This window comes from Aphis gossypii, chromosome 1 (assembly GCF_020184175.1).
Source record: "Aphis gossypii isolate Hap1 chromosome 1, ASM2018417v2, whole genome shotgun sequence".
Classification (NCBI taxonomy): domain Eukaryota; kingdom Metazoa; phylum Arthropoda; class Insecta; order Hemiptera; family Aphididae; genus Aphis; species Aphis gossypii.
The window spans coordinates 81,814,926-81,835,286 of record NC_065530.1 but is presented as its reverse complement, the minus strand read 5'-3'; the positions used below and the strand labels follow the sequence as shown (position 1 = coordinate 81,835,286).

At 28.5% G+C, this 20,361-nt stretch overlaps 1 protein-coding gene across 3 annotated transcripts in view; it reads right to left on the bottom strand.

The window, feature by feature from the left end:
• Positions 1-2,403: 2,403 nt before the first annotated feature.
• Positions 2,404-20,361, bottom strand: part of LOC114128819 (G-protein coupled receptor moody) — a 147,167-nt gene continuing 129,209 nt past the window's right edge. For all 3 annotated transcript variants that reach the window (XM_050206838.1, XM_050206832.1, XM_050206840.1), the window contains exons 3-5: positions 9,912-10,150; positions 8,598-9,192; positions 2,404-8,345 (exon numbers count right to left, since the gene is read on the bottom strand). In XM_050206838.1, the coding sequence (XP_050062795.1) occupies positions 7,986-8,345; positions 8,598-9,192; positions 9,912-10,150 (1,194 nt within the window). In that variant the 3' untranslated portion in view covers positions 2,404-7,985. The remainder of the gene's footprint in view (positions 8,346-8,597; positions 9,193-9,911; positions 10,151-20,361) is intronic.

Here is a 20,361-nt window from a genome sequence, read left to right as displayed (position 1 = left end):
TGAAAAAAAAAAATAAAAACAGCTTTGTACATAGGAAAACAATAAAAGAAATGCTCCATTAAATTTAAAAACAATAATAATAATAATAGTATAAATTACGCACCAATATATTTATGTATAATAATTTATTATTTTTACAGAGTTTCAACGTATTGTAGCAAAATTATGTATATATAAGTAGTGTTAATAAATTATAATATTGAATTATGCATGTGTATAAAAGTTACAATTTAAATAAAAAATTCTAGTACAATAGTAACAACAAAAACATTTTTTTGATTAAACCAATTTCTTTCAAGTATAAATTATAATTGAATTAGTATTAAACTATACAGTAGTTGTATAAATTAATACATGTTTTTATTTTCTTAGACAATACACTACTACACAAGTACAATTTTTTATTAGAGTATATTATTTAGGTTAGAAATGTAGAAAATAGTAGAAAAGTTATTTCGTCCTAAACATAATACATTAATATATAATATTAGTATATATTACAATATATAAAACTGTGCATCCCGTTACAAATTTTTAAAATCGTTATATATATAAATGTCAATGATATAATCAAACCATTACCTATTTAATAAATAATAACTGAACTTAATAATACTCGATATTAATATATGTTTATGTTCCAAAATAATTTTCCATGTTTACATATTTCCTGGATCTGTTTAGTTCTAATGTATATATATTACATATGCATAAACATAATTTATAGCTTAAAGTACCTATAAAATATACGAATATCATAATAATCACATTGGGTTAATGTAGTTTGCGTTTTAGCCAATAAATGTTTCCTAAAATGATATGCAATTTGCTATTTAAAAACGGAATCATACTGCAGCACGCGTCCTATATAAAATAACAAAATAAATAACCTCAAAAAAGCGTAAATAATGAATAATAATTAATAGCAAATATATACAGATACAAACACACACACACACACACACACACACACAAACACGCAGTGTAATGGAATTTAGGTTTTAGAATAACTTAATTAAAATACTGTCAAAACTTAAGCGCATTAAATTCCCATTCAGACTTAGCGAACGTAGTCGCGCAGACGATCTACATTACGTTACCAATAACAATATAATACTATCAACATAGCACCATCTCATGATAAGACGCGACATACGATCGAAAGTCGCGTTCAACATAGGACGTTTGAACCGTTTCAAAAATAAAAGAGTCAAAATTCAACATAGACAAGCGCTAAATGAAAAAAAAATAGCTTTAATCATTAAACGCTGTGCATATAACATATATATATTTTTTTTCATAATATTGCGACAAAAAAAAAAAAAAAAAAAACGCAACGCAACGAAATATTTAATAACGCGTAAGTACATATTTATAGATTAATATAATATAAAACAAGCTAAAGTCGTTTGTCGACAGTGCACATAATATAAAAATTTCTTTGTGAAAATAAAAAAATAAATACAAATAAAAAAAATACCACTCATTCAGACAAACACACACACACACACATACACGTGTAGATATTGAATTCTTTTCACGTACATTAAAAAACGCTATATACTGTGTGTGTGTGTAGCGTGAGTGTATAGTGAGTGTGTGCGGGGAGATCTCTGGCAAAAGCTTTTAACCGGAAGCGCAGTCTCGGCGAATCGACTAATTTAAAAGTTTTCGCTGTCGGCCGAATAAGCGAAAGCGCGCGCGCCCAAAAGCACACACAAGCGCACTTCTGTCCCGTACGGAAACGCCGAATTTAATTTCGCAGAACAAAACGTTTCGACGCGATTTCGCCGCTTCCGCCGCCGCACCAAAGCCGTGTAATAATAATAATTATTAATATGATAATAAATTGGATTTATACGCGCATACGGCCCACCACCACCGGTCTTCGTCTGGGCAAGTCTTATTTCTAGAAGAACGTACAGCTAGTTTTATTCATCATTTTTGCCCACTTATTATACGCGTACGAATGTTGAAATGGATGCAGAGGGTGGAAGAGAAAGAGTGAGTGAGAAGGAGCCGAACGATTAGGGTTATGAGAAAAACGGCCGCGTGATAGACATAATATATTATGCGCCTTTTTCGTTGGTACCTGCAACAAATGTCGCGTAATTGGTCCGAACAGTGACCGCACGTCGGTTCTATTTGTTCGTGTTTGACTTCTCTGGACGTCCGTCAAAATCAATCTACATACCTAATCATAGTAACCACCTAGTACATTTATATATTTTATGCGAAAATCGTGATCGCTCGATGTTTGAACTCGCCGGCGGTGACAACAATTCGGACACAAGTACACAACTGCACGTATAGTTTTGTAAACAAAATTGCGGTTTTTGGTAATTACGGTATTTACTACGTTTTTGTCAAAATGGTACAGTTCCGATCGATAAAATATAAACACATAATAATGCAGTACTACTTTACAGGATGATTCAATAACCATGCTCAGTGTTCGTCATTCATTTTTTGTATTGTCATCTTTCGTGGAATCTAAATTCAAAGACCATATTTTTAATTACTTAGATTTTTTATGCGAGTATCCTGTGTGCCAAGTATTGTGACGACCATGCATTTTACTGACAAATTGTTCAATAGAAGGTTATTATTATTTTTTTTTTTTTTTAATGTTAATGAATATAAATTCAAATTTGAATGAAAAGTTGTTGAGTTATTTAAATTAATGTATAAAAATGAAATTAGGTTAAAAAGATATAGGAACTATGATAGTTTGCAAGTTGTAGTCTACTATAAGTACTAGATTAAATATTAGTATTTAAGAATAAATTATGGAACAATCATTTGTTTAACAATTTATATTTGTATCACCACATATCGCGTCCTAAATAATATAAAATATACTGCAGTTTGATAATATGGTCTTTAAGTATACTGAAAATTTCTAAAAATCAGAAGAATTTTAATAAAAATTTATTATAATGTGATTAAATGGGACGAACATGCTTGGTGAATCACTGTATATATATATATATATGCGATGGTAGACGATTCCTTCGAATACGAGTGTGGCGACTGTTATTAGCTCTGTCGGAAATGATTGATGCGATTATTAGAAGGGTGTCGTTCAGTGCTTACGCGCAAGGAACGACGATTATTGTTTGTTTCGAAGTGAGAGATGACGGACAATATAATACAGGCAGAATGAAAGAGAAAGAGGGAGGGAGGGTGAAAGAGTGACAGAGACGACTTCGATCGTGAAAGATATAATATAGCGCACGCGAATTCCAATGAAACCTAACCGAGTATTAATCATAAATATCTTTATAAAACCCGTAGAGGTATAGTGGTGGCGATGTTTAATTTCATTGGTAGCGACTAGCGAATATAATTGGTCGTGAAAACGGAAGGTAGGTATTGCATTTTTTTCCTACGTTTTGTAATCATTTTTTGCGTAGTAAGTTTTAAAAACTTCTTTCAAACATTTTTATCGTTTGCGTATAAATAAATACGCACAGTGACAAATGTAACAGTTTTATTTCGTTGCTGAGCCTATGGCAAATTTAAAAATATTTTTTTTTTTCGGAAAAACATTTGTCTAAAAAGAAAAGTAATTTTGTTCTTTTAAAAAAATATACTATATTTTGTTTTCATGAATAATATGTCACGTATTATATCGTATATTTATGTATATAAAAAAAATGTATATATATGCAAAAATATCGTGATGGTATTCCGCGCCGTGATAACGCAATGTTGTATGTATACGAATAAAACGCGAATCTTCAGTCGTGTGAAATTACAGGCTTGCGTCACTGAGCCTTTGATGTCAACCCCATTTTCGGACGCGATTGGAATACTCAAAGGTGTGGTGAGTGTATTTGTTAGGTTTTTTTCTGTTTTTTTTTTTTTTTGTTTGTATTTAATTTAAATCGCTGACTGGCGTGTGTCGGCACACGATCAGCGTAGGTTTGAAATGTGTCCACTGCATGTGAGTTTGTGCATATAGTGATTCGCAAGATTTTGTACTACGAAAATCTATTTTTATTACATTATTTTTTATTATTTTATGTTGGTATATTATGTTATATATAGGAGATAGGAAAACGGGAATCGGGACGGAAATGATTGAAAAATAAAAAAATAGATAAATAAATAAAGGGGTCTTGGATAATGTTTGAAAACGACGTTTTCGACAGTAGTTTTGTTGGAAAGGTATACCTTCATGATACGAAAATCGTTGGTTTATACGAAATACACGCGTCGCGGTACGAGACGATTTATAATACGAAATATCATGTACAAAAGGTCTATATGTTGTCTTTGCTTTCGGTCGAATCCGTTCGGTTTTAATAATATACGAACCTCTTCTAATCCCCTATCTACCAATACTTGCGCACCTATGTATAATCTACTTCGGTGTATAATCATACGTTGATAATCTCACCTTGACGGAGGATTTCACGTGACACTACTTAATATCGTACACCTACACTCGACGTTGACAAACAGCTGAAATAATACCGCGTTTCATTACTGTGTATATACCTAAAACAATAATGTGATGTACACACAAAGAAGAGAGCAACGTTAATACGACCGAGTTGGATTTAATGAAGAGAAGGAAGTGGATGATTAAATAGCGTCAGTGTATGGTCGTGGGGAGGAGAAAAATCATAGACGATCGTGTTGCAGTAGGGGGACTTACGAGTACAGAGAGAGCCTGTCTCCGCCATTAGATTAGCTATTATATTGTAGGTTAATAGGGCAAATGTACGTGTTTCCACACAAGACATAGTAGGTAATAGGTTATTATAATAATATTAAAATAATAGGTATATATTATAGGTATTATTAAGTTTTTTCAAGAAAAAAATTACGACCGTATGCAAATTCATACGAGAAAATTATTTTCCACAGAAAAATGAAAAAAATAATATATTGTTTATATACGCTTAACGATTTTACGGACGGATTCGTACGCGAATTTCGGTGACTTATGAGTTGTATTGTGATGCGGACCCACAAGCGATAGGCCACGATTGAGTCGCGTGTAATCAAACCAGATGTCACGTATACGAAACAGGGTGGTTTTATCCTAAACGTGCGCTTTATTAATGGAAGCGGTGCCCGGTGGAGGCGTCACGTCGACGTAATTTGCGCGGCAGTGGTTGCGGAAATTGTTGTTTACTTCCAGCCGTATAGAGGTGTTCAAAGAACTTATTCCCTTAATTATTTTTAATACTTTACAATATCTATATAATATTATCGATCACAGAGACACAACAATATTATAACAACATACAGGTCAAAACACACACACACACATATACACACACAATTTCACACTTGAGCATTTATACTTATTTATTTTTATAACCATAGTCTTAAACACGCGATAACTAGTAATATTCTCAGTCTACTTTAGTCACATACAGTCTCGTGTAATGCACGCCCCCTCCCCCAATCTATATTTTATGTTCCTACACACGTGTATAGTATAATATACATATCAAGCACCTCGACGATAAAACGCTATCCTAAGTATGACATTATTATAAGGTACAACCCATAGGGTAATAATGTTTGTATTGTTTGTAATAATAATAAACACGCGTAGCGTTTTGTTTCTTTGCACACTGCAGAGGGTGTATATTATAAATCACGGGGATTATGCTACATAGCGTTGCGGCATTCGTGCAAGCGAAAATAATATTTGTGCATTTAAACGTAAAAACCAAACAAAACAAAACGAAAAAAGCGCCTACACTAAATCCGTAACATAATATTATACATCGCATACGGCAACGGGACCATTTAATCCATGTGAAATTACTGAAACGACACACGCATATAATATACGTAATATAAACTAATATCGTTGTAGTATGATAATAATATTATTTTTTTCGATACGATAAATTTTGCTCAGTCGGTTGGTTTGATCCGTGTTCACGAAATGCTGAAAAAAATATCATCTACAAATTCGAGCATGACAAACGTACACAGCCGGAACGGATTTTTGAAACTCGTCGCTAGTGGCTTTTCGCTCGGGTACAGTAATATTATTATTTATTACACATGGACGGCAACAAAGGTATGCATTAGCGACACGTGTGTCATTCGACAATCGTCGCGGCATGCGTTTCTCTCTCCGAGGGGTTCAGAAGTCCGAGGCAGTGATACAGAAAAAACAAAACAAATGTTAATATTATAAGAATTATAATTATTATTGTCTACGTCGATATTAGTATATATTATTACGTTGCGCGACTAATTGTCCACGACAAGATAAACGGTATAATAGTAGGTAACGAGGTTATGTCATCGCTGTACAAAACTAAGAACTGTACAAGTCCAACAGCTAAAGAAGTACAGGGTACTTTCTCGGTAGATGGAAGTAAAAAAACACGTACGAGACGATAATACAACGTAGTATTTCAATTATATTATTAAGTTTGTCGTACATGCGTTGGTGTCGATGACCGTACGACCAGTGTTTTTTGTCAGTTATTTTGATATACATTATCGCTTATATTAACGCCACGAAGTTCATTGTCTGTTTCCGTAGACGGTACTTAATGTAAGCGATGTAGGTACTGTACAGGAAGAAAAAAAATGGTCGATCGGACGCCGCGGCACGAGTTTTAGTTTCAAAATTAGATTAATTAATTTAACGCTGGTTGACAAATTGTGAGCACACCATATATCAAATAGGTGTAACACATTACACATATGCATATCGGATGATCGGCGCTATCGAGTGACGAAAATCTGCGAAACTACAACCTATGTACCACCATTGCTTACTGGACAATTTTCGTCGATTATTTATACTAAAATAATATAGACTTTTCCTTGACAAGTCACAATTCCATAAAATATTAATCAATTTCGAAATGGTCTAATCCTAACGGCTTTTCGTTTTAGGTGTAATATATCTTAAAACTACAAATCGTTTCTTGTAAGGCTATAAACTATTAAGTAGTGAAAAGCACTTCTACAAGTTCGATTTGATTACGTATGAATCGGGATAATTTATTCACGTCAAAATATATTTACGAGTTAATTTACAAGAGAATTTAACTACTGAAACACCGATATAATTAATTCGTCTAATAATGGAACTTAATTTATAGTAATTATTACACGTAACGTACGTTAATCGAATCATGTTGTAAATTATATATTATACCTATATATATATATATTTATAAAGTTTTGATTATTCGTAGTAAGAAGTTTTAATTTTCTACTTACTTGTTTATCATAGAAACATATTATTTTATTTACATAAATCGATAATTTTAATGTAAATCAGTCAATAGCTCAAATTATTTAGTTTAAAAACAAAAAAATGATTGATAACATTATATTTGATATTTAAATAATAAATTACCTGTATAGCTGTACGTTATAATTTTAAAACCGCAAGATGATGATATTAATTATAGGTACGCATAGAGTGATGGAGGATGATTTTGTGACTAATAAAAATAAAAATTGTGTAACTATAAATTGTAGGATTATTTTAATATTTAGAGATATTGACCGATTAACGTTGAAAGAATATCACCTAAATTTACATTGGTATTTGGGTATATTTTACAAAAAGTGTAATTTTCTAAGGGTAAGTTTCTCATTTGTGTACGATTACGTCACAGCCCTAGAGTATTTTATAGCATTCATATTGATGGTAAAATTTTACTGTAAGTAAAAATACGTTTGGTTTGTTTTATTTTAATGAAACATAACTTCAGAGCTACATTTTTGAGGTAAACCCCAACACGTACGTTCTATAATTGTCTAGTAATTGTTCATTGTAGAAACAAATCTATCTATTTGAGGCAGTGATAATATTTATCGACACGATGGATATACTAATCATATACCGGAAAATGCAATACATTAGTATAAACATAGAATTGTAAGGTTTTATTAGGTGTAATCATTAAATTAATTATCTTACCATGTACGATTTACATCTTAAAAATACTCTTATTTTAATCTAACTATAAATTTATGGTTTATGGACCGGACAGTTTTTTAGTCACTCCTCTGTGAGTCTGTTGTTGTTCTAGCGAAGTTTTACACATCAACAGATTCTTGTACGCTTGACGGTACTCTGAGCTCATGACTACATAAATAATTGGATTGATGCACGTAGTCAAATAGATTAAGACATATGCGGTTATATTTAGAACGTGCAAGTCGTCGAGTTCATGTGATGTTTTGCTAATGGTGATTGGCAAGTAGCACGTGACAAATGATATAAATATAACAAGGATCATTTTTAGCAGCTTTTTGTCTTTTGACGACATCCTGTCAACACCAATGGCGCTCTGCTTACGTGTCCTTGGAGAGGAGTCCTCTCTTGTCTGAAATACCTGTTCAAACAATATTATTATAATAAAATTTAAAAACATTTAACAAGAATGTTGACTATCTTGAATAATTGTCGGGAATCTTAAAATAATACAATTTAATCAACGGGCAATATTAAGAAAGTATAATATAACTATAATGGGTGTGTTAAATTTGAACGCAATGATAGGTATCATTGTATACGAAAAACGATTCTGAACGGAGATGATTTGTTAGCCTAGGATATATATTTTCGAATAGGTAGTTAGACTTACCGCTGATACGACTTGAGTAATAGTGGCATTCAGGGCGGATGATGGTGAACGGTCACGTCGTCTGGTACTTCTTCGATCAGAGAAAGATAGGTTAGGTGAATAACTCTCTTCGAGTCCTGACGAGCTTGGATCGGCGATAATGTCATGTGGCGAAAGGAAATGTTGTTCCTTCGAGTCGGTAGTGGAGCACGTTCCGGTGGCTGTACTGGACCCAATGGCCGAGTCTGTGGATATCTCAGGCACCTTGAAGCGGGTCTTAAGAGTGTAATAGGGCGTAGTGTCCGATGGATTGGAATTCATTGTATTACGTGGGTTAGTTGTTACCGTAGCCCGTGACTTGAGAGCTGTTTTTCTGACGATATAGAAAATTCGAGCATAACACACCACAATAGACAAGCAAGGCACCACAAATGCACCCATAAACAGGATTTCCTTTGGTGATCGGCCGACAGAATCTGGAAGTATGGAGCACGAACCAACGGTTACATCTAAACCGAATTGTCCCCATTTTCCAAGCCACGTAGGAATCAGTAGTCCAAAACCACCTACCCAAGTCACCGTAACCATAACGCCCAAATAGAATTTCTTGTACATCCTGAAAACCAGTTCAATATATAATAAGTACCTACATATTTTTATAAGTTAAAAATTATTTAGAATGATTATAGAAAAGTTAAACATTTTTTCCATCAAATGTTTAAATTACTATAATAAGAGTTAAATAAATAGAAATAACTATTTAAGTATGTTGCCATCTGTTCAATGTAATAATTTATGTCAAAATGTCATGTATGTCAACGTTATGTAATGTATATTTTATTATATGTATATTAAAATTATTATTTTGGATTAAATTCCCATAATATAAAATTAATATCGCCTGACAGTCATGTTAAAACCGGCCCTCAAGCAATTCTCAGCTTAAAATGTATTATTTATCCTACGTATTTTACACTATCTTTTTTTTTTCACTAAAAATTGTTGATGACGATGACAGCTAAAGACAAGATAACTTTAAATATATTCATGAAACCTTCTATCAAACAAGTGACAAATAGTTTTTTTCAGTATAACTTCTTAAATTAATAACAAATCCTTACAATAATAACATCTTGAAGTAAATTAATCCCATACAAAATTAAACAATTAAATACATGTAATTTAATGTAATAAATTAATGTAGCTGTTCATAGTTTAAAGTTAAAAGTTTAAGTATAATTAGAATTAAATTAAAAATATAATATACAGCTAAAACAACTTTATACAAAAAAACTGTGCTTAAGTCGGATTAAAAAAATAGTAATATTCACTTACTTTGGGTAGAGCGATGGATGTCCAATCATGATGTATCGATTTATGGTTATAGCCAGAATGGTAAATAGAGATACGGCTAACAACCCGTATCTGACTAGCGGGAAGAGACGGCAAAGCAATTGACCGTGTATCCACGATCTATACCAGAACGTAGATGCAGCCAGAGGTAAGTTGAAGCAACAAAAACTCAAATCGGATACGCTGAGGTTGATGATGAATACGGCTGTTGCGTTACGCACCTAAAACAATTTGTTAGTCAATTAACAAAGAGCATAACGCGTATGTACATGGAATACATAATAGATATGATTGATATTATATTATTATGTTATGTATTAATAATTGAATTACATTGACTATTATATTTATAGAATATGACGTTGTATTTTCAATTATAAGTGGTTTTGTAAGAACAGTTTTATAACGTAGATAATGAGTAATGGCAGATGAAATAATTAGAAAATGAATAACATGAAAACCAATCGACGTAAGTATGAAGTGGTAACTAAAACATACTTGGCAGCGAACAAGCTGAGAAGTCTGTGAGAGATAAGCAACTAGTAGAGATGACGTCCGAAAAATTGAATTATCGTTTTTGGCTGACACGTTAAATGACATATAATGAAAAAAAGTATCCATTAAATGAAATGGGGGATGAAGAAATCTTCAATAAACTATATATCATACACGTCCTATCCCAATATTATAAAGTTGAGAGCATGCAGTTGGACGCAAATGCGAATTACTCACACAAGAATTACTTTTCATATTTTTGTTCAAAAAAAAAAAAAAAATAACACAATAGATTTTGTGACTATTCATTCGACAGAGCACATAGTATATAGTACATAGTATATGTATTATACGTCTTAACTGTGACTTTTTTTTATTTTTATTGAAATTTTGGTTCGGGAAATGTAAAGTAAATCTATAAAATATTATATTTTTTAGATTGAGCTATACAACTGATCAATATCGATACAAAATATTTTTTGTTAATAATATACTTTATATCAAATGCATTTTATCAAAATAACATAATAAACACAAGTGACGTAAAAAATTGAGGTGAAGTAAGTTTCATAAAAAATGTATAGCTTACAAATGTTAATTTTGATTTGATAAAAATGGCGCGTGACTTTATTAAACTTATACATTCCGGTTCAGTCGTCTAGAAAATGCGACTTGACGAGCTAGCGACAGACAAATAACTGTGTATTTATTTCTTGAAAACAAATAAATATATATTTGTACGTTTATATGATATTTTTATTTATAAAATATATTTTATGTGTATCCTCAATATTCTAAGTTTTGATAGGTTTGTTGAACTTATTAAAATGTTAAAAATAAAGTAAATATTTTTTTCTTTTCTCTTTTCAAAAAAGAACTTTGAATTTCCTTTAAAAAGATAAAATTGCTCTTAACTGTATTACGATGATACTATAATCTTAGAATTTTCGAATAAAAGAATTTATAAAAGTTGATACAATATGTAAACAAATAAAATATTATTATTATTACTATTACTACTATTATCAAATCACATATTGACATAACATGTTTACTTTAATAGAAGTATAATTTACCATAAATATTTTTTTTAGAATTTAAAATGAACTACCGAAAAATAGTATTTAGTATTACTAAAACCAATTCATTTTTCTTTCATTTATTGTTATTATTTTGCTATTCACATGTGACCTGTCAGGTACTTTCTAGGTTTTTATTTGTGACTTATTGGGAAAAAAAATACAAATAATAGATAATGAAATATAATTAAAATGTTAAATATGATATCGAATAAATAACAATTATTATTAAAAAAAAGTCATACAAAAAATAAAATATGGGTATACTTAAATTATAAAATATAAATATTTTATGCATCCTAAAAAATATATGAAGACATTTTTGAAATTTTTTATCAAGCATGATAGTCGATTTCCATGTTTTTTTTTTATTGAAATCTTTAATTTTAGTATCGTCCAATATAATAATAATTATTTAAATATTCAATTATTTGTATACTAGCTAAATGTACAACTTTTACAACATTTTTTGAATGTATTGAAAGTTAAATAATTTTATAGCCAATACATTTTAAATTTAAACTGTTGTATGATTTATATTTACTAGATACTATAGTTGAAGGCTTTGTAAACACTTTTCATTAGATAATTGGAATTAATATATTTTTATTTCAGTTTATTTTATAACATTTTGGTAGATCACAACATGTACAATATTGCGAAACACACTAACTAAATGCCCATTGATTTGTTTAAATGATATTTGAATTATTCTTCAAAATATATTATATGTAGTGAATAGTGATGTATTTATAATGTAATGTTTTAGTTTATATTTTGTCGGAGAGATACTACAGAAAATCTATGCATTCAAGTTCAACCTTTTAACATTGTAATGCATAATGGAAGTGAACAGGGAAAGAACATAAATAATAAAAAAAAGCATATGCATGTATTCTATCAGTCATATGACTGCAGTTTATGGGTTCAAGACTTCAAGTAGTCTAGCGAAATCGATGTACAAATAATATGTTGGATACTGTAAATTGTCGCGGTGATTCATCTCCCTCAGAGTGTTTTACGTACGTAAGGTTTTATTTTTATTTTTTGGCTCACTTTAATTGACATTTTACATTTTCATTGTTGTGCGTGCATTACGGATTAACAGGATTTATGACACTACAGAGTGTCTACTCCCTCAGTCACGTGAAATTACATACGTATTTAGGCTTGTAGTATGTGATACTAATCGGATGTTGTTGAATTGATGATGATAAAATAACATTTGGATTATTAAAAAGCAATGGAAATTAAAACGATTAATTTTATCACGTAGATCCTATACCCTAATGTATATTAATATCATGATGTGCAAAAAAAAAATACATGTAACAATTACAGTTGATTATAATTATAAACTCGGTTCAGTCGGTTTGCACGCTGCATGTACACATACACACACACACACACACACATTTAAATATACTATAATTTATTATCTAAAATAAAATAATTTTATAGCTGGTTTACAATTACAATCAAATTCTTATAGAATCCTTTGAGTAAATATAAGTAAATAATATCTTAGACATAGTATATATTTGTAATATAAAATATAGTGTTTTAGTATTTTTCTGTTTCTTTTTGTTGTGATAACCAGTGATTTGGTAAACCTCGGTATCCAGGTTCTGTGTAATAAACCTATTATCTTACTTGAATCGACTTGTCTTTGCCACCACAAGGGAATAATCGCGTGTAGCTATAACGTCTGATGCCGACGTACAATGCAAGCTCATTAATTGTTGAACTCAGTAGAAGGCTTAAGTTTATTAATATCAATTTATTAAATAAATGACACTCGGTGGGCTCATAATATGGTAAAGGTTATTACAAACAATGTAGCTGTTGACAGGCTACATAAAAATGTGTAGAATTTGGGATCATCGTAAAAGATGAAAAAATACAAAGGGACTGAATAATATACTCGAAAGATTCATTAAAAACAAATTATAAGTGAAATAGCTATTATTTAGGTGTGACGAGAGAGCTTAAGAGTTAAGTACAATAGCTTTCGAGGAAAACATTTTTATTATAAAAGTTAATTTTATATAAATACATATTTCTATATTCTAAAACATTATTTTTTTATTGTTGTCTTTAGTATATATTTATTCTTGTATAAATTCACAATGGTATAATGGAAATTTGAAATTATTATTATTTTATATGCATTACATTATTACATACGCGGCATAAATAATGGAATAAAATAAAATAAATTCTACATAAACTATTTATTTTATTTAAAACATTATATTAGCATTTCTATTATGTAAACGTTAGATGAGTATACTGTATATTATAGAATTTATAAAAAAGAAAACAGGATTATATTATTTTTGGATAGGTTACAATTTAAAATGAGAAATATTTAATACTTTCGAATTTTATTTTGAAAATAACAGTTTTGTTTAATCTTTTGTTTAAACACTATCTGATCTGTTTAAATTTAATTTATATGTAAGATAATATGTAGTTATATGTTATTTTTTTTGAAGTATATTTAATCACTTTCCACTCATTTTATTTATTTACTATTTGTTTTTATAACAAATGTTATGATTCTTATTTAATATTATACTGTAATTTGATTTATAGAAAAAATTATTATTCGATTTTTAATGAATTAAAACTTTTTTAGAAAATAAAAAATAAAAGTTTTATATTAGTTGGTAAAATAATATCATTTATTATCATCTAATAAATGAATATAATTTTATTAGTGAATATTTTTTAAATCAAGCAAGTAAATAATTAAAAAATTAAAAAAGTGGATTAATATATGAAACAATCAAGATTTTATTAAGAAATATGATCTTTGGTATACATTATACATTTTAAGGTTTGGATAAATTAAGCATCGCCAAGTACAAGCGAAAGTAAAATAAAATTAATATTTAGACAAAAAATACATTTTGTTGGTAATTATAAATTACACTAAAAAGTTTTATATTTTACTTTATTTGTTTACTGCCTGCAATTAGTAAAAAGCTATTTACGCGTGTACGTAGGTATGTATACTTAAGATTACATCGACAAGAAGTGATAGTTAAAACTCTGGAGTCCTTAAAAAGTACAATTATTTAAGCAATATACTAAACATCGGACAATTTAAAATCAAAATTAATATAAGTTTCTTAAAGTTACCTTTTAGCATCGTTAAACAAAATTTAGTTACGGAGTAAAGACATATTCTAAAGTTTTTCAATCTCATCATTCAAATGGATTTATTCGAATGTCTGATAAGAGTAGTAATGCCACTGTGTGTATACTTATTTGACTGCCATTTTATTTTATCGATGCTACAGTATCTTTTTTTTACGTCTGTTCATAAAATAATACATACACAAATACTACTGGAATAGTTATGTTTTATAGAATTGCAGTAGTTAAAAACAAGAATAAGGGTAAAGTACTAAAGTGACCACTATTAAAAGGCCAACTACACGATTTGATAAATTAATCCAAAAATCAGTACCTATAATAATAATTCTTTTTAAAAAAATTTTCAGAACCTTAGCACAAGATAATAATATGTTTTCGTTATACATTGGAAAGTGATAATAAAATAAATCGTAGTATTTGAAAACCGATTCAAGTAGATTTAAAACTGGGCTTGTTTCATTCGTTCAAAACTGTGGTTGTTTAAATTTCTCAAATATATTTTAGTAGTTTTACCTTACGTTTAGAGAAACATTGAGAAAATTGAAAAAGGATCTCTTCAAAATATCATTTAAATCAGATTTTCCAGTTTTTAAAAGAAATTAGGTGGAACTTTTTGAAAATGCGAAGAAAAGTATTCACGAATAAACTACAAAATGTTATTTAATAAAACATCAATACATGGTTTGTTCAATATCTTAAATATACTACAGCAAAAACTATTTGCGAGTATTATGGTTTATAATTTTAAACAACAAATTATATAGTTAATTAAACAAATCACTAGCATAAATAAAATGTTATTTCACTTGATAATTTTTTTTTTAATAATTAACTATACAGGTTTTGCATACGTACTTAACATATACGATCTATACGTATAACTATAACTATATGAGTACCTACATACTTTTACTTTTATAGTAAAAATTAATTTCTCTCATTTCCATTTTATTTCATTTGAATTTTACGAAGATGACATGTGTCACAAAAATAAACATTTTTCAAACGATCAGTTAGTTTAATGTGAGGTTCGTAGAACTTATAATAAGTTTTAACTAGTTATCTGAGTTATAAGTTATAAGTAATAAGTGTAGGTGTTGATTGTATAATTTTAAAACTTGTAAAATGATTTTTTTTCAAAAAATTTCTGCAAAAACGTAATTTATATTTTCAGATATTTTAGATTAAAATTTTAAAGCATTTAATTGTATTTTAAAAAAAAAAAACAATTTTTTTTTTATAGTGTTGCTTAATAATTTATAATATTTTATAATTCATAAATGTATTCATTATTTTTTTTATTTATTTTAAATTAATAATTTTCAAACAACGGACTAATTTAGAATATAAATATAACATATACATATTTAGTTTTAGTTATTGGTTAATAATAAAATGATGCAGACTTGCACTTAATTGAATACACATACAATAACGAAAAAAGCAATTAAATTCGTAGCGAAATGAAAATTGTAGAAATCTGTGACGGGAAAAAAATACTATGCCGATAAAGCTCGTATTGATTAAACGGTGTATATGTATAGTAATTTACTGACAATTAACAACAACAAAAAAACATATCCTTATACTAATAAACAAATAAATAAATAAAAGAAAATGGCAATTTAGTTTTGAATAACGATTAAAAAAAAAGAAAGAACGGTATGAGTTGGAAAAAAGGACAATTATTTATTTCAAATAAATGTATATAGAACATTTATGATAATGGTTTTGTGTTGCACTGGTTACCTTTATCTCGACGTTATATATTATGAAACTTTCATTCATTGCCTGTTTGTTTTCCAAGTGTTAATATCAAAAATACTGCACAGGTTTTTTTTATATGTCTACCGGTTTTTCACGCTCTACCTAAACTATTCGTTATTCGAAATAATAATGTTACGTTTTACCGAAACAAAACCACGTAATAAAATGCCAAAATTCGCATCTCAGATACGTGTATAGCTATATATTATTACTTTTTATTCGTGGGCGAAATCAATTAACTTTCACGGAGGCTGAGGATGAGGGTTGTAAGTAAGAAAGCGACCATAACGATGGAAAAAAATAACAGTATATCTATATTATATTGCGTTTATAGTTTTATACCCCAACAATATTTTTGTTTACTCCGGAGGCTGTGGCGGCGTCCATTCACGAATTGTCCACAGCGTGCCCTGTCATGAAGGTCACGTAACCGCTGGCCTCTGTATTTTTATGCGTATAATTCATTCAACGAAACAATGAGAAGTATAACAGACACACAGACACACAGGCAGATATATATAATATAAATATATATAGTAGGCGAGATAAATAAAGAAGAATATGGAAGAAAAAATGTATTTACTGTTCGGGTTTCAGGAGCCGACCACGGTCATTTTGTAATACTGTCACGTTTCGTCGTTTTTCGGGACAAACAACAATTTTTACACAAATCTTTCTATTGCACAGACAACAAAATTGAGCTTACGCATATATTTTGTATAAACAATAAATATATTTACGAGTAGTTTAAATGCAACGGCTCACGAACATTTGGTTTGGAAAAATAATTTTAACAGACACTACAAAAAAAAAAAAAAAATAATAAATAAATAAAAATATATGTAAGTATATATTATGTACTTCGAATATTAAAAATAACCTTATAATGCTCACAGAATCATAATAATATCTAATAGTAAACAGTATCACGAAACGTATCTAAATGTAGCAATAAGGGTTTAATTCACGTGACATGAATCTTATAAGTTTATTTATTTATTCATTTTTTTCAAATGAAAAACTGTTTTTATAATGGAGACATTGTTCTTCTAGAAACAATTGACATGAGTTGTCTGGCAAATTTAAGTTATAATTACATAAAAACATATATTTTATCCAAAAACATAAAAATAAAAATGAAAATTAGTTTAATGTGCAATCGTTAGTAAAAATGTATCCTTATGAATCTACGATTTAAGTTCAACTTGTTAACAAAGGAACTTATATTTTTTTTAATGTTAATTTAAATTGTTATCATTTAACTATTTTAAATAGAAAATCAAAACTAAAAATGTATAGATATTAATTGTACTATTTATTGTGATATATGATTTAAATTATACTATATTGTTGTAATTAACATTGAAATTTAAATAGCTAAATATAATTAAAATCATATGTAATATTCTGCAAGGAGTGTAACAAATTATATTTATGCTATGCAACTTAAAGTTTTCAGTTTAGGTTATTATTTTAGGCATATGTGATTTAATATCATCCAACTAATTCACCATTTATGGTTTATTATTTACTGTTTTTAAATGAAGTTTATGGTAATGTTAAGTTTTTTTTCTTATGATTTTATTCTAATCGAATTAATGTAACAATATTAATGGTACATTTATTGAAACAAATAAATTTACTTTTATGTATAAGTAACTTCAATACAATTATATGATATTTATAGGCTTTTAATGAACAATTCCATTCATACATTATTTTTTTTTTTATTACACTTGTTTTTTATTTTTCGTTTAGATCACTTGTTCTTATACCTGTTTGCATTAGAATAAAATCTCCCTATATATAGGAATATATATAATATATATAGTTTAACTCGTCGTTATTAGCATTGTTTCCGTTGTCACTTTTACTCGCATGGGGTGTTTTTTCCAAGTTCTTTTTCGTATTTTATAAATTAAGAATAAATAAATTAAAACCAACTTAGATGTAAACAATTGGTTATCAAATTTTATTAAGACCATAATCATAACATAAAATTACATTATAAAAAAATTATCAAAAACTGTTATGGATAAAAAACTAAGAATGAATTACTCGCAGGGGTAAATTATTTCTAAAACACTATTGCTGATCACTTTATGCACTCCTAGCAATTGAATGAAAATCCAAGATAACACAAAACCAGTTAAATTTTATCTATAAACACATTATTCGAGGCTATAGAAATGTACGAATATTTATTATGACGATAACACTCATAAAATTATAAATAAAAATAAGCTGGGTAATTATTTACCTCATGCGAGTAACGACAGGTTAAAAAATTGGTTATTTTCAAGTGGATGAACTTTCTATCAGATATTGGGTAAAGTTCTGAATAAAAAGGTTTTCTACGGTATTGTTAAAGCCTATAGTTTTTCCAAGTGAAACCTACAATGGATTTTACGGACCATTTCATATATACAAAATGAAACTCAATTGTTTTAAATTAATACCTTTAACTCAGCACACATACGCACTGGATTAATTAAACATGTATTGTCTTATCAGTGATGAATTTCGGAATTCCAAATAGTCAATTTAGAGGAAGATATTAAATTATATTATTCTACAGAAAACATACTCTTGAGAATGACAATCAAGCTCTCGCGTATATCTAGAGATGAGATCAAAGTAATATTAATGATAAAATTCCAACTTTAGGATAATAAGATTATTGACAAGACTACTTTAACCCATTATTAACATATAACTTCATAATTACAGAACCCATCACGTGTTCTAGAATATCACTGCAGTGATAAAAATACAAGAGATTTAACAAAATTGTTACGTTATATTTAAAATTGTATGTAAGTATCAAGTATATTTAATGGAACCATAATCACTAATTAGTAATTAGAGTAAAATTTATGAAATTTAAGTACTTAAGTGTTCGAGTTTTATAGAATTTTATGATTAAATCATATAATACAGTGTTTGTAAGTTTTACAGTATTTAATATAAATCTATAAGAGTAAAAAATAATTTTTATTTTAACTTAAATTTATTTTTATACAATCTATATAATGGTTCCATACAAGAAAAAAAAGTAAATACATTTTGTCACAGTACAATAGAATATTATATTATGTTAGTTAACAGAACAAATATTTTGCGTAGTATGCTATGCAAATATTTCAGAAATGATTTTTTTTATTCAATCATAACAACTATTTAGACTGTTTTGAGTTTCATGACTGTATCAACATTGCTATCATGATCAGAAATTGAATCACTGAGATAAAATTTTTTCCTAAAATAAGTCAATGCATGACATTGATTTATTTATTTGGTATTTATGAAGAACATATAAATGCTATTATATAAATACTTTATGTTTAATATCATTCAAATTTCAGCTCACAAAAATAAATAAATTAACAAAGATAGCGTAGAAGAAGAAACCTACTGTGTTATTATTAAAAAATAAAATGTCTATATGCTTATAAGAATAATGTAATTATAATTAAGAGATCTTTCTCAACTGGGCCAAAATTATTATTTTGTTATATATCTTCTATAAGTCAACAACTTTTATAGTGCTATCTTGGTCGAAATGTATAATAATTATTATTATCATATTAAACAGTAAAACATTATTTCTCGTAGATTTATCTGTATGGAATGTACATTGTTGTACAATGTACAATATGCCGTAAATATCATACAAATATTTGCAACTAACAAGTATAGTAGGTATCTTTCGATTACATTTAGTTTAATAATTCTTAGTCCGTGCAGGAAATATGGAATAATTTAATTTTAATTTCAACTGGTCATAATATATTACACAAGAGTCTGAATCCGAGAAAGGTTTATTTGCATATAATGGCAATCTAAGGAAACAGGATATATTATTATAGTTTTAAACTAAATGCAATATACGTATAATACGATTTATATAGTTTGAAAATTATAAT